General features: G+C 33.8%; 1 protein-coding gene across 1 annotated transcript; it reads left to right on the forward strand.

Annotated features, from left to right (window-relative positions):
* The first annotated feature begins 753 nt into the window (after nucleotides 1-753).
* LOC129003090 (hatching enzyme 1.2-like) lies at nucleotides 754-14,320 on the forward strand. Its single transcript, XM_054431321.1, has 7 exons — nucleotides 754-904; nucleotides 2,196-2,290; nucleotides 2,843-2,939; nucleotides 4,222-4,351; nucleotides 6,713-6,909; nucleotides 7,589-7,688; nucleotides 14,024-14,320. The coding sequence occupies exons 1-7, from the start codon at nucleotides 766-768 to the stop codon at nucleotides 14,196-14,198; spliced, it is 933 nt and encodes a 310-aa protein (XP_054287296.1). The 5' UTR covers nucleotides 754-765; the 3' UTR covers nucleotides 14,199-14,320.
* Nucleotides 14,321-14,862: the final 542 nt, after the last annotated feature.

Here is a 14,862-nt window from a genome sequence, read left to right on the forward strand (position 1 = left end):
ATAAACATCCCATATCTAGTTTACCTATATAAGTTACAATGTACATGTTTAAAAATCCACAGAGTGTAAATGTATAGTTATAAGGTTAGAACTGACAGTGGTCTTTAAATTATTCTAAAATGTAGGATACATTTTCCATTTCCAAAACTTATGACATATTGATATTGTCTGTGTAGAACTCATTTTCAAGTCTGAAGGTTGCTGGTTCGACCCCAAATGGGGCAGGTTTTGGAGCCAGATGCCATTTTTGTCATCGGTAATTTATCTGTCAATAATCCTAGCTAACAAAAAGGGCGACCGACAGTAGGTAGTAGGTAAGAAGACCAGGGTTTCAACCAATCCCTTGCAAAAAACATAAAAAAATACATTAGATGTAATTTTATCAATACTAATAACTTGAATGATTTCTTTGATTATAAAGTGTGATAGTTACACATCAAACTATTACAAGCAAAAAGTTTAAACCAAACTAACAAATCTTGTTAACCCAAGAATCAAAGTTTCAACTCTTGAAAAACTTTACAATCATCTTTTTGAAACTTGTGCGAAATCAAACCACACAAGTCAGTGTGTAATTTGCTAGATTGTTCTTTATGACAGTAATTCAACACCGTAACGGATCGAGCCTGTGTGTGGGCAAAGATCCTATGTATGGTAATGAGATAAACTCTGATTAGGATTCCAACAGGTTTGAGAAGGCAAGGTCATCGACCTGATGGCTGAGTCTCCCTAACCTAACCTGTGTAATGTGTCGGTGCCAGTGGAATGATTTGTCCGCGGGCTTGTATTATTGTGTTAACCACTACAGGGTGTCTAGGACTACTAGGCTTGGTCTATGCCAGAACTGTTGCGCTCAACATCCCTGCGTTTTCCGACACCGTCAAACCACCCATACCTGAATCAGGTTTGTAATTTGTGTTGGTAATTGTCACAATTTGTTAGTTTCAGTTGTACGAACAAGATTAAAATATTTTGTGTGTATTTTTCTAAATATTGTTGGTTTATTATTATTTTATCAATCAATTCTTAATGTTAAATTTATCTAAAACATTTGAGTAAACATGTACAATACGTAATATCTTGGAGAAAATCAACAATAAAAACTCAATTAAAATAATAAATGAATCAACTAGAGAATCATTGAAACATAAAAAAGCTAGTAACACACCATTGGGCATTATTTAATAACCCTAACATACGTGTTCAAGTAAAGTAAATAGATAAAGTTTATCATTACAAAAGGAAATTCAATTAAATTGCTCCCTTTTGTACAGAGTACCTATATTATGCATGTAAAAAAATGTTATTCATGCTTATTCATTACTTAGAAAAATTACAAATATAAATAATTTGTTCTCAAAATTATTTATCACTTCTGTCCAACAAAAACGCTTCTCGTAGAAAAGATGGTAATACTTAGTTAAAGTCTACTGAACCTTATTTCATGTCTTAAAAAATTCAATATTTGTTTTTCATCTCAAATTAATCTACGTTTCTTCCTGATTAAGAAAATATATAATACTTAGAATATCAGAAAGCTTCTTATGATAACAATAAATAAACAAAGATAACTCTACCGAGATTTTGGCTACACTATTCTTATGGCTTTAAGTAATGTGCTGTACGCTTTTCCAAATTTTCTTTATCTTTAGGTAACACATAGTTGTAATACATAAAGACATTAAATTTGGCATGAATCAGTCTGGGTACTTGATGAGTACATTAAACCAAACATATATTAATTAGTGATACATTTTTATACAAACATATATTTTTTTATATTGTAAAAAAAGTATTTTTTTAATGGTTAAAATAAATTTTATGTAGATACATTTCTTTAAAACGTGGTTTAACATAACGATATGGATGTGATAATTAAGTGTGCAAAAAGCAGTATGGTAGGTTGAGTGGTTTTTGTGCTATATGTACTCGAACTTGTATAGAATCTTCATAAAAAAAGCATTGAACCAGAAAAGGTACAGTCTCCCCTTGCAAAATAATATTTCAAATTGGTTGTCAACCTTATTCTACTGGTCTGGTAAGTATCTTATCATGTTGGAAAGTAGATCAATTTCAGAGAATTTATTTTCATCGTACATTAGCATCAGGTAGTTTCTTTAGAAAACAATGCTGAACAACTATAATGCCAAAATTCAATACAGTATACACTGATAAATGATTCTCATCCATTATAGCACAACTCCCAGTGGGAGAAGAAGGACTGGAGGATGAAGAGGATCCAGAAGTCACGCCAGCTTTGTTCCAGGGAGACATGGCCCTTACAGACGAGGTATATTTATTGTCCTTATTATGTATAAGGAAAATATACTACTGTAGTTAGTCTACTACTGCTTTATACCAAAAGAATTCAACGCATTATATGCTCCATGTTTTTCTGAAAAGAAACTTCTGAAGGTTCTAAAGACTTGTGAAGAGTTTGTAATTACATTGAGACATTAGAAGGATAGGTAATGATAATGATTTATCAAATATTGTATTTTTCCATACCAGAAATCAAATAAACATTGGTGACCTGAAAATCAAAAATACACTTAGTTGTCCTTATTTGGAAGTTTACAACATTGAAGATATTCTATAGAAACTGCAGATGAAAAGTTGCTGTATTTAAACAAAAAACTTAAACTTTAAACAAATAAAGTGTATTATGTTCAGTTCGTATTTGCATTATGGCTGCCGACAAAATTAGTATGATATTGCATTGTTTGCCTACTGCATTGCTGTTTCTAGTAATCATACAGAAATCTATTGAAATACAACAGGTTAACTGGAATGTATATCCAATCCAAGTATTTTTTTACCAATAGGATTTTGACTTTTACAGGCATTTGAACATTGGCGGGTTGGTTTACGATGGGATGTTTTTCCTGAGAAGCTTTGGGAAAATCGTACAGTTCCCTACGTAATAAGCCCTTTGTATGGTAAGCAAAAAATTATTATACTTCAAATAGATTGTTGTGGTGGATAATTATAAATTTTAAAATCCAAGTATTATACTGTATAGCCTATACGTAGCCTATATGTCACACTTCAAAGCTTACATTCAAATAATTCTTGAATTAACTATTTTTAAGTTGTCATCCCCAAAATACTTTTAAATAAAGTAGACACCAGCCTGTCCCTGTCAGGAAAGTTACTTTCTTTAACCAAATAAGCATAATTTTAACTGGGTAGCCACTATTCATCACTAAGGGTGACATTATTATTAATCTGTGTTTTAAATTATTGGCACAATATAAACCTGGTTTCAACTCGCTTTTATTAAAATAATTAACACAAATATAAAGTTCTTTTAACGAGTTTGAGGGCACCAGCTAAGTCTTCCAGTCTTAAAATAGCTTAGTGTAATTTAGATTTTAAAAAAAATTGTTTAAAACTGTTATATTTTGGTGTTTAATAATACGACACTTTTGAGCTAGTAAAAAGTTATCAGACCTTTAAAACAAGTACGGAGTGAAAAACCAAATAAAAATGGGACACAATAATCTAGTTTAGTTTTTTGTTCTATAAATAAGAGTAACATTTTAGGTTTAAATCCAGCACATTACTAAGACTAATTTGATACTTATTATTTTTTTTGACATGATGGTTGAACAGGTTTGAAGCCCAAACTTAAGCTGTAGATCCAGAATGATATCAGATGTAGATCCAGCTGTATATCTAGAAGAAAAGTATGAGGAGTATTGCCTCTGCTATTTAGTATACTTTTCATTCGATTATAGTGATTACGGTATACAGGGTATTAAAAGTTGGGGACATAATTTACGAATAGATTTCTTAGGTGAAAATAAGGAGGAAATCAAGAATAAAACCTTTTCTAAAATCACTTCTTTAACCAAATATCCGCCATTTTGTATTTTTTTTATTTTGTATTTAAAAACTCCTATCAAACAACACAATAAAGCTCAAAAAGATCAAATAAAAATAGCTGAAATAAAAATTTTTTTTGTGAATGAGGTAGAATAAGGCTAGTTAGGCTACAGCTACGTGAACCTACGTAAATTATCCAAATTTATGTCCCCATCTTTTTTAACACTCTGTATTTAGAAGTAGTTTTTAGAGGTGACTTTTATGGGTAAGAAAATACTTAATCGCAGATTGAAGTTTAGAGATTAATGATAGTTTTCTGATAATTTTTGTTTTACTTTACTAGGAGAGTAAACTATTTTAAGAAAAAAACTAATAGTGCTACCTACGTTTTAGAACCAGACAACTACATAACAATTTACAAAGCTATTACAACAATAAACTTCATGACGTGCATCAAATTTGTGCCTTGGAATGGAAAATCAAAAGACTTCCTACTCATTTGGCCGATCAAATACCCAAAGGGGTAAGTGAATAGCATAAGAATAATAAATACTATAACCTACTAAAAGATAATTTTTGAGTCACTAAAAGCTTTAGATACTTACTCTATATGGCTGGGTAGCTGAGTACAGTAGACTCCCTCTTATCCGGAAACCTTTTAACCGGACTACACTAGGCTAAAATGACATCTCTTTAACCAGCAAATTTATATCAGCACATCGGTTTAACCGGACTAGATGAGCAGGAAGTGGGCAGTACTAAAACGACTGTTCTCGTGGGAAAGTTTTGAGACCAGTGATCACGTGTCTAAATACAATGCTCTCCTAAATTTAAGTCAAATACTGTATACAGTATGCATTTAAACGGTCCGTTATACTGGGTTTTTGGGGAAGTCGGTTTAACCGGAAAATCTGTTATCTGGACTGGCCTTGGTCCTGAAGAGTCCGGATAAGAGGGAGTCTACTGCAGTTATAGTGCTTGCCTAACAATTAAAAGGTTGCCGGATTGATCCTAAGAAAAGTCGATACCTTTTTGATGGTTGGAAACTGGACCCATCCGTCCCTAATTATTGGACTTAAAAATAAATAAATGATCCTGACTAATGAAACCGCTGATCTTAGTCAGTAACAATTAAGCCTACACAAAACACAGATGATTTCTCTCATAGGCGTAACTCAGATGACCCTTGGGGGGGGGGGAGGGGTACACTGATGGTGGTGTGGAATACTCTCAAGTGGGGAGGGGTAAAAAAACAGGGGCAGTGGTCAAGTATCCTGTCTTGGAGTTACATAAAGCAGTTTTTATTCCATTGTAATATTTGTATATTGTGTCAGCAACATACATCTGCTGATAATATTTTTAAATTAGGCGATTCAAGTAAAATAGTGAACAAGTAGTAAAAAGTCACAGGTCTAGCAAAGTTACATCATTGATTTTTTTGCTGACTACAGTAGAACCCCTCATATCCGACCATGACGGGACCGGGCCAAGGTCGGATATCGGGAGGAGTATAACCTGCAGTTTCCGTGACATCAGTAATTGTCTCTCACAACAGCGGTAACACCCGTGAGCGTTAACTTGCAGTCTCCGCGACTTCGGTAATCGTCTCTCACGACCACACCCGTGAGTAGTGATGTGTGATACGTATCGTATCATATCGGAATATCGCGATATTCGGGGGACGATACGATATTTTGATACGATATTTGAAAAACGATACGTATCGTATCGCCTAAAACGATATTTGTATTTATATCGGCACATAGAGCGATACGATTTATGTCAAAACGATATTTTTAAGCTTTTTTTGCGCAGGCCGAGCAAACTGCAAAATCTGTACTCTGTGGATGTGTAGTTTGAAATAGGAGTTTTTGACGTCTGTGTTTTTGGTTTTTACTTGATAATGTACCAGTCCCATCCCAGTCCAGTCCATTTCCACTAGCGTGCTATCTAGCACTAGCAGTGCAGAGTGTAGGCGGCCGTGGTGGGAGGGAACTGTCTGTGGCAATTACATTAATGTATCTGCAATCCTAAAATGCTATGGGAAGGATAGGGAAACAGGTCCAAGACGTAGGGAGTTGTGAAGGAAGTAGTAAAGGCGAGCAGTGTGACTGTGGAAATGGATTAATATTAATGTATCTGCAATACTAAGACTGTTTTCAGAGTAAACTAATGATTTTCCCCGAGCAAAGCTTGGTCCCCAGGTACTTATATAAAATTTGCCGTTTCTAGGTTAGGTAGGGGAGGGGGGAAAGATACGATACGTATCGTTTTTCTTTTCGATATTTTTGACGATACGATTCGCGTATCGCGATACAGACACCCGATTCAATATGGCGATACGATATTTTTTTCCGATATGTATCGTATCGCGATACGCGTCCGTATCGCCCATCACTACCCGCGAGCCTAACTTGCAGTCTCCGCTACTTTGGTAATCGTCTCTCATGACCGCAACACCACCTGTGACCATAACTTGCAGTCTCCACGACTTCTGTAACTGTATCTTGCAATGGCTGCAACACCCTTTATCAGCGACAGTGGTGATCGTCTGCCGCGATTACGTCAACATCTGCGATCGGCTTTTCAGTTAACCGATCACGCTCGGCGTTATCGCCCCAGACAGTAAACAAGTAGAGCTTTGGACATCACAAGGTCGGACAAGAGAGGTTCTATTGTATCAATCCTTTTCTTCCATTCTGTTAAGTTAGCAGTAGAGTCTAGACATTAAACATATCAAAACATGTTTGGATTTCTACAACAAAGGAGGGAAGTTGTCTTGAATTGATGGTGATCCCTATCTTGTTGCGTACAGGTAGTGTGTTCACCATTCAAGTGTTGAGGATTATCTTAACTTTCTTTATCCAAATCTCCTCATTTATAGATGCTGGTCGTACGTGGGCAGGTTTGGAGGGGCTCAGATTGTGTCCCTCCAGGCCCCAGATGAGAAGGGCCCCAACTGCCTCGGCAGCGAAGGACGAGCTATTCACGAGCTTTTACATGCTCTCGGACTTTTCCATGAACAATCGAGGGCCGACAGAGATAAGTTTGTGAAAATACATCTGGACAATGTTGTTCCTGGTAAGCTTTATATTTATTTTTTTACTATTCATGAGTATCCTTACCCAAGACTCTCTCAAAGAAAGAATAACTAGGTATTCCTATAAACTGAGGAAATGTTATTGTAATGTTAAGCGAATTTCCCATATAGGGAATAAGCTTTTACCAAAGGTTTCATGGTAAGACCTGGCCCCGGGACTGATTTTCTTTTTCGTTTTGAGGTCTACAGAGGCCAAAAACACCATCTGTTCAAATTCATATATATATATATATATATATATACACAAACACACACATGTGTCCGTTAGCGTGATAAATCGAGCAATAAATCAAGGTTAAATTCAAAAATATTACATTGTAGACTATTTATAAGAAAACTTGGAAATTACCAACGAAAACAAAGTTTTATTTGATGTTTACTGCAAATACCCGGACTTTTCTTTGTTATATATTTGTTTTTGTCTCATTATTCCAAATTAGCCTAATTAATAAAATAGTGACAAAAATACAGTTACAATTCAACAACAGGTAATGGGCAATGTGCCTCGTGCTGTTTGCACGTCACACGTGCGCACACAAGCGCCCTAGTGTGTGGGCCGCTTTAATTTTTCCTGTTAGTAAAATTAACATTTTGTTCTAAAATTGAATTTTTAGAAGGTTGAAAAATGTAAGGATTTTAAGTTCAGTAATTAATTTTCAGGATTCCAATCAAACTTTGACAAACAAAGTTTGGACAACACAACTTATAAGTTTGAATATGATTACGACAGCATTATGCACTATGGAAGATACTTCTTCAGGTGAGTATGAAAATATATTATAAAACTGAACACTTAAAATTTGTAAGGTAAATCCTCATTTTTAGTAAAGAAAAAACATCAATTTTTAATCCATGCATTAAGAGTCTCTTTTTGTCCCTAGGGAGTGAAACCATAGACAAATAGAATGAACATAGACCGGCAGCAGTGCTGCGGTTAGCATATGTTCCGGGGCCCACCGCTAGGAGTATCGTGTAGTTACGGCGCACACTGCTGCAGCGTCTGCTGGTAGCATACAGCTCCTGCACTCCTTGCCTGCAGCGGTGTGTGCCATAACTACACGGCACTCCTAGCGGTGGGCGCCGGAAGCTTCCTTTGACAGTCTATATTTATTCTATTTGTCTATGGTGACACACCTTTTTAACTTTCTATGGAGTAAAAATCTGAATTTTGAATCTTGATTGTTAACTATGATTGTAAGCAATTGCATCTAGCGAATGTTTGAATCGGTTGTTGCTTATTGTAGCATTCCTGTCAATAGTTGTTAAGCGCAGCAACGCACGCCGGGTAACTGCTAGTCATTTACTAAACAGCTGCTTGTTTGCATTAGAAAAATTATTGAAAGTTAAGAGTTGTTTTGAGAGGATATCTTTAAATGAATAGTATTTTTGTTTTGTAACTTAGTTTGCTTAAATAATGGTAAAAAAATATACAGTTCATCACACCAGCAAAAAGTGTCTTTTCAATCCTCATTCATTTTCCGACTGAGGCTTTTCTTCCGTAGTGAAACTCAGAGAGTCATTTTACACTCGGTGATGAAATGTACTACTGTATTTTACTAACCGACTTCCCCACTACCAACAAAAGGAGGAGGTTCTCAATTTGTTTGTGGGGATGTTTTTTTTTTCTATGTATGTTCACCAATTTCTCTGTGATTTTTTTACCGATCAGTGTGGTTCCAGCACCAAAATAACCAGGAGAGTTTCTATTTGGTACCTTATATATTATGTTTAAGTATAATATTTGTTTCGGTGAAAAATTCTGAAAACCTTAAATATTCAACATTTATTTTGTTTACATTTGTGCAGATTGTTTACATTTGTGCAGAAAAGGCAATAAATAATAATAACATTCCTACAGCTGTTAGTTGAAACCATCTTCTATCTATATATTAATAGGCAAGCATGTTTCTTTAAAACCTTTTTTCTCAGCTTGTGTGCATCGTGGGGTAAACCTGCGCATACCGTTAGAAAGCAATTTTCCTGTAGGTGTGCAGAATCCCTTTATAAATTAAAATAGGCTCAAACATAAGCACAAAAAATGAGTTTAAAAATTGGAAAAAATTAACATGGATCTTATGCGTTGCCATGCTAGTGACGAAATAACAACGAAATATAAACAGAAAATCAAAACAAATGGAAGAAACTCCAATCACATGTTTTATTTACAGTGTGGGGTGAAAATAGAGAAGTGAGTACATTACATATTTTTGGTCGAGTTTCAACCACTGGACGACCTCTAGTTTAAATGAAGCTACAGACAATTCTTCATGAAACAGTTGCTTCATATTGATCAATAAACTATTACTTGCCATGGAGCCTAAATGAATAACATTGAGAAAAATGCCTTTTGTTTAAGTTACTATAAAAAATGTATTTTAACGTTTGACCTGATTTGTGTTTACAGTCATTCTGTTTTTAGTATTCAATTCAATTCAATTCAAAACATCTTTATTCATTAGTATATATTGTATATACAAGAATGGTGTCAAATTCATCGTTACATAAAATATGAACACAAATAAAAGACAAATACAATAGACAAAAACAAAACAACAAAACAATACAGTCATCTCTCAAGTAGGTATAAAACAAAAGTATACTTCAGTGAAAACAAAAAACAAAAATATAGTTCAGTGAAACAGCAATAGGCCTAAAACATTTTAAGTCAATGCTGTTATTGCTTAGCCCAGAAATCTTTGAATTTATAGAGAGCATTTTGTGTCAAATGTAATTTTAGAGCGTTTTTAAATCTGTAGTCATCTGTTTCATTTTTTATTTTTATTGGTAATTGATTAAAAAATTGTATTCCAATGTATGATGGTTTTTGTTTAAATATTTCTTTTTTATGCTTATTAATTTGGAAATTATATCGGTTTCTTGTGTTGTAATTATGATTATCGACGTTTCTAGTAAATGTTGAAATATTACGTTTAACATGAAGAACAGTCTTGTAAATATAAAGGCTATAAACTGTCATGATACCCAATACAATAAAATGTTTTTTACAGTGTGCATCAAAATCCAATTTAAGCATTGATCTTATTGCATCTTTTTGAAGATGTAAAATTTTTTTGAGGTTAAAATTTGATGTTGCTTCATATACTTCAAGACCATACCCAATATGGGTATGGACCATTGAAAAATACATTGATTGCAATGTTTTGATGTCACAAAAAGAGGACAATGTCTTCAGAGCAAAGACTCCTGAACTAACTTTTGAACAGACCTCATTTACATGATCTGACCAAGACAGTTTTCTATCCAGTAAAATACCAAGGAACTTTGACTTTTCAGCAAGGTCAACAGTATTAAGGCAGTCTGTTGGTTCTGTGTCATTCCTTGGATTACCATTTTTACAAGAGAATTTAATTATTGTTGTTTTATTTTTATTAGTTAAAAGGTTCAAGTTACTTAGTCTTTCGTTAACTTTGTTTGTTGCTAGGGATAATTGATCAAAAACATTACTTCTATTGCTACTAGCTATCGTTAGATTAATATCATCTGCAAAAATACAAAATTTATTATTTAATGTTAGGTTTGAAAGACATTCTGGTAACTTTCCTAAATACATAAGGAATAGGAATGGTCCCAGGACTGATCCCTGGGGAACGGAATATTTAATTAATCTAGTTTTTGACTTTATTTTAAATAATCTATTGCCATTGAGGTGTTTAGTTTCCACATATTGCCTTCGACCTATTAGGTATGATTTTAATAAAGCGAAATCTTTGCCAATTATACCATTAGAAGTTAGTTTTTCTAGTAAAATAGAATGGGATACACTGTCAAACGCTTTAGTCAGATCTAGAAATGCAGAAACAGTATGGTCACCTTTGTCTAATTTATCCACAATATGTTCAACAAAAGCTATGACTGCAGTAATAGTTGATTTATTTTGTCTAAAACCATGCTGTTCCGAATCTAATAAGCTATTTTTTTCAAAATAATCAGTTAGTTGCATCAACATACACTTTTCAAAAAACTTTGATAATGATGGTAGGATTGAAATAGGTCTGTAGTTGGCAGGATCCTTCTTGTCACCCTTTTTAAATATTGGAATGATTTTTGATACTTTTAATTCTGTGGGAAATACTCCAGATATCATAGAAGCATTTATAACATGCATTAGAGGCTTAAGAATTGCTCTTTTTGAAGCCTTAATGACTTTTGTTGGGATGTCATCATATCCAGATGACCACTTGTTCTTTACTGAATTAATTATTTTATCTAACTGTTCCTCAGATATAGTATGAAACTTAAATCTAGACTTATCAGCAATAACAGCATTGGACTGCTTGGGGCTATCCCCAAAGGAATCTTTATTATTCAAATTTGGAATTATTGTGCTGTCAACTAAGTCAGCATAGTAATTATTCATTATGTTGACAACTTCCACAGGGTCAGTAACAGAATTTCCATTATATTTTAAAATAATCTGGGATGGTAAATTAGCAGAATTTCGTCCAAGTTCAGTATTGATTAAATTCCAAGTAGTTTTTGCTACATTTTCAGATAAAGTGATTTTATTGTGAAAGTATTGTTTCTTCTTTTCAATTATGAGTTTTTTTAACCTTCTTTTTTGCTGCTTTATGTTCAATTTAACTGTCATATTTTTATTTTTCCTTTTGTTTTTACAAGCATTTAATAAGTTTTGCCTTTCTTCTTTGATCTCTATATCTATCCAATTCTTAAATCCGTGTTTTGTAGATACTCGTTAATACCACTATAATGCCGATCTCTGATTACGGTAATAAAATAACACTTAACGCATAGCTATGAAAAAGACATGCAGATTAACACCTTTAGTTATAGATAGTCACCTGCAATATGGACACCCTCTTTCAATTTTGTATCAAAAATCATCATAGAGCCGCGCCGACTTAAAATACGTGAGCTTGCCTTATACAAAAGTTTACTTTATTGAAATTATTTCATTCTTTTTAGAGCGTTTGAAGTCGGTTGTATTTTTTTACAAAAATAAATTATCTATTCTGATTTTGTAGATAGCTGAATTTTTTATTATCTACATCAGAAAGTATATGATTTTTAACAGTTAAGACAAATATTTTTGAAGACTAGTGCACCTGTTGCTCGAATTTGAGCAATTGCAAACTATTACAGGCGTTATTTCAAAATGAATAAGGGTCATAATTTCCGATGACTTAAAAGAGTCAACTCAAAGATAATGTAATCAATCGCTCCAATCCAGTTATCGAAACTGAAAACGAACGCTCTTGTGTGTATCATGTGTTTACTATGAACAGCTGTTTCTTAATATGCAATTAACACAAATTATTCGTCTGTTTAAGTAAACAAAATCTTTTCTTCATAAGAAATACATTGGGATTTTGATGGCCCGTGGGGTAAAGCCCGAGGACTTTTATTACAGGTGAAAGGGGACATCAACAAAAATAATACTTAATTTTGACACATCGTTTGTAAAAATCCGTCCATTATTAACGGAGGAGTAGTGTTTTGTAGAAATCGCCTTAACTTAATATGACATATGATATGACTGTAAGATAAAAATTCACTCAAGTTTCCCCTACCAGATTTTAAAATGGTTTTAGCGAATTTCCCATATAGGGAATAAGCTATTACCGTAGTACTCATGGTAAGACCTGGACCCGGGACCGATTTAATTTTTCATTTTGAGGTCCCTAGAGGCCAAAAACACCATCCGTTCAAATTCATATATATATGTATATATATGTGTCCGTTAGCGCGATAACTCGAGCAAAAATGATCCGATTTTGATGAAATTTGGTACAAACGTGTAAACCTATGTTTATTCGAACCAGCATAATCAGACCATGGGAACGGGGGTTTTATGGGGTAAAAATGGGGTTTTCCAATTTTTAACCCTAAACACAAAAATTTGCAATTTCTTTTTAAACCGTTTTGTAGAGCTTAAAAAAATAAATAATTTAGTATATTGAAGCGCTGTTGTATGCCTGGAGAAAGTTCAAAAATATTGTAATTTAAAATTCCCATGTTATTCTTATGGAGAAAATGAAAACTGTTGTAGTTTACTCGTTAATGGATAAATATTGAAAAAATTTGGCAAATTTTTTTTTTCATCCTATACTATCATAGACAAAAAGAATTAAATATAGACTGTCAGCCGTGCTGCGGTTACCATGGTTACCATAAGTTCCGGCGCACACCGCTGTAGTTTACGTAGCGCGTACGCTGTAACTACCACGGCGATCCCAGCGGTGTGCGCCAGAACTTGTGGTAACCGCAGCACAGCTGACGGTCTATATTTCATTATTTTTGTCTATGATACTATTAACGTAAGGTGAAAAAACACTTTTTACCTTCCCCGTAGCAGCAAACCTAGGCACTAATTAAATCTAATGTTATTTGAATTTGGAATAAATTTGTCTTATTTATGGAAACATTTTAGCAGAAATGTAATCAGACAAGTTGAAATTCGCTTAGTCTGCAGGTTTGCTGCGGCGGGGGTATTTTAAATTAACTAATTTTACTGTGGTTATTTTCCATTGCAACAGTTAGGTGTGCTTCTTAAAAATACCTTTTTACTGAAAAAAAGCCGGTAACACCTTTACAACCTTAAAATGAAAACACTGGCCCTAGTTTGCATATTTGAACACTTTTACGACGAGGTCGAGATAAGTAGCCAGAGGTGCCATGGCCTTGGGGGGTGGGGGGCACTACCAGGGAATCTATAATACCCCCATAAAACTTTGTATAAATAACTTGTGAGGGACCATTTAAGAAAGTGGAAGAAATGTATTTTTATTTGAATTTGTATTGTTGGTCAGCTGTTTATGCATAACAATAGAACAATTGATGTGATGAGTGACGTATTGTTTGGCACATTTGGCAGATGAAACAACATAGAATTGAAAAAAAATTAACTATTTTTTATGTTAGGGGGGGGGGGCACAACGTGGCTCCTACGTAAGTAGCCATAAACAAGTACTCAAACCAAGTCACTATAACAGGTTTGATGAAAACTGACAAGAAAACCCTGTGATACTATCAATGTCCACAGTACGAGAGAAACATACAAATAATAGTATTTTGTATATATATACAAATGATATATGATGAAAATTCTTGTTTCAGTAAAGGTAAAGGAAAGCCAACAATCACTGCAAAATATCCAGGAGCAAAGTTGGGACAGCGGAAGATGATGAGTAAGACGGACTGTTTAAAGGTCAATGAACTTTATGGATGCTTAGAAAAGTCCAAACATTCACAGAGAAAGTACTACAACTTGTGTAATTTTCTGGGTTTATGAATATAAAAGCTAATATTGTAGTAAATTTTACCAGCCAAATTTGGTGTTTTTTCATCTTATTAAGTTGAAAACTGTAAATAAATACTGATGGATTTTCAATCAATAAAGTTACAGTTATTTGTTTAAATACACAGAATTTAATTTATCTATTAATGTTTTAATTAAATGGTTATAAATATTTGTGATTTCCTGTATTATTGCAACCACATTTATTTATTTATCTCAACGGAGATCTCCATTTTAATTATTTTACATTATTTCCATTTTAGCGAATTTCCCATATAGGGAATAAGCTATTACCGTAGTACTCACGGTAAGACCTGGACCCGGGACCGATTTTTTTTTTCGTTTGAGGTCCCTAGAGGTCAAAAACACCATCCGTTCAAATTCATATATATATACATATATATATATATATATATTTATATATATATTTATATATATATATATATGTGTCCGTTAGCGCGATAACTCGAGCAAAAATGATCCGATTTTGATGAAATTTGGTACAAACGTGTAAACCTACGTTTATTCGAACGAGTTCGCGAACCAGCATGATCGGACCATGGGAACGGGGGTTTATGGGGGCTTTTATGGGGTAAAAATGGGTTTTTCCCATTTTTGACCCAAAAAACATAAAATTTTGCAATTTCTTTCGAAACTA

The sequence above is a fragment of the Macrosteles quadrilineatus genome, unplaced genomic scaffold (assembly GCF_028750875.1).
Source record: "Macrosteles quadrilineatus isolate MER2022 unplaced genomic scaffold, UCM_ALF_1.0 Scaffold_9__3_contigs__length_116548681, whole genome shotgun sequence".
Taxonomy (NCBI): domain Eukaryota; kingdom Metazoa; phylum Arthropoda; class Insecta; order Hemiptera; family Cicadellidae; genus Macrosteles; species Macrosteles quadrilineatus.

What these genes read in the sequence shown, in the direction of transcription:
- LOC129003090 (XM_054431321.1), top strand. Translation starts at nt 766, where the DNA reads ATGATTTGTCCGCGGGCTTGTATTATTGTGTTAACCACTACAGGGTGT. An exon ending in ACATGGCCCTTACAGACGAG is followed by an intron (nt 2,291 to 2,842) that starts GTATATTTATTG and finishes TGACTTTTACAG; the next exon opens with GCATTTGAACATTGGCGGGT. An exon ending in TATGGAAGATACTTCTTCAG is followed by an intron (nt 7,689 to 14,023) that starts GTGAGTATGAAA and finishes TTCTTGTTTCAG; the next exon opens with TAAAGGTAAAGGAAAGCCAA.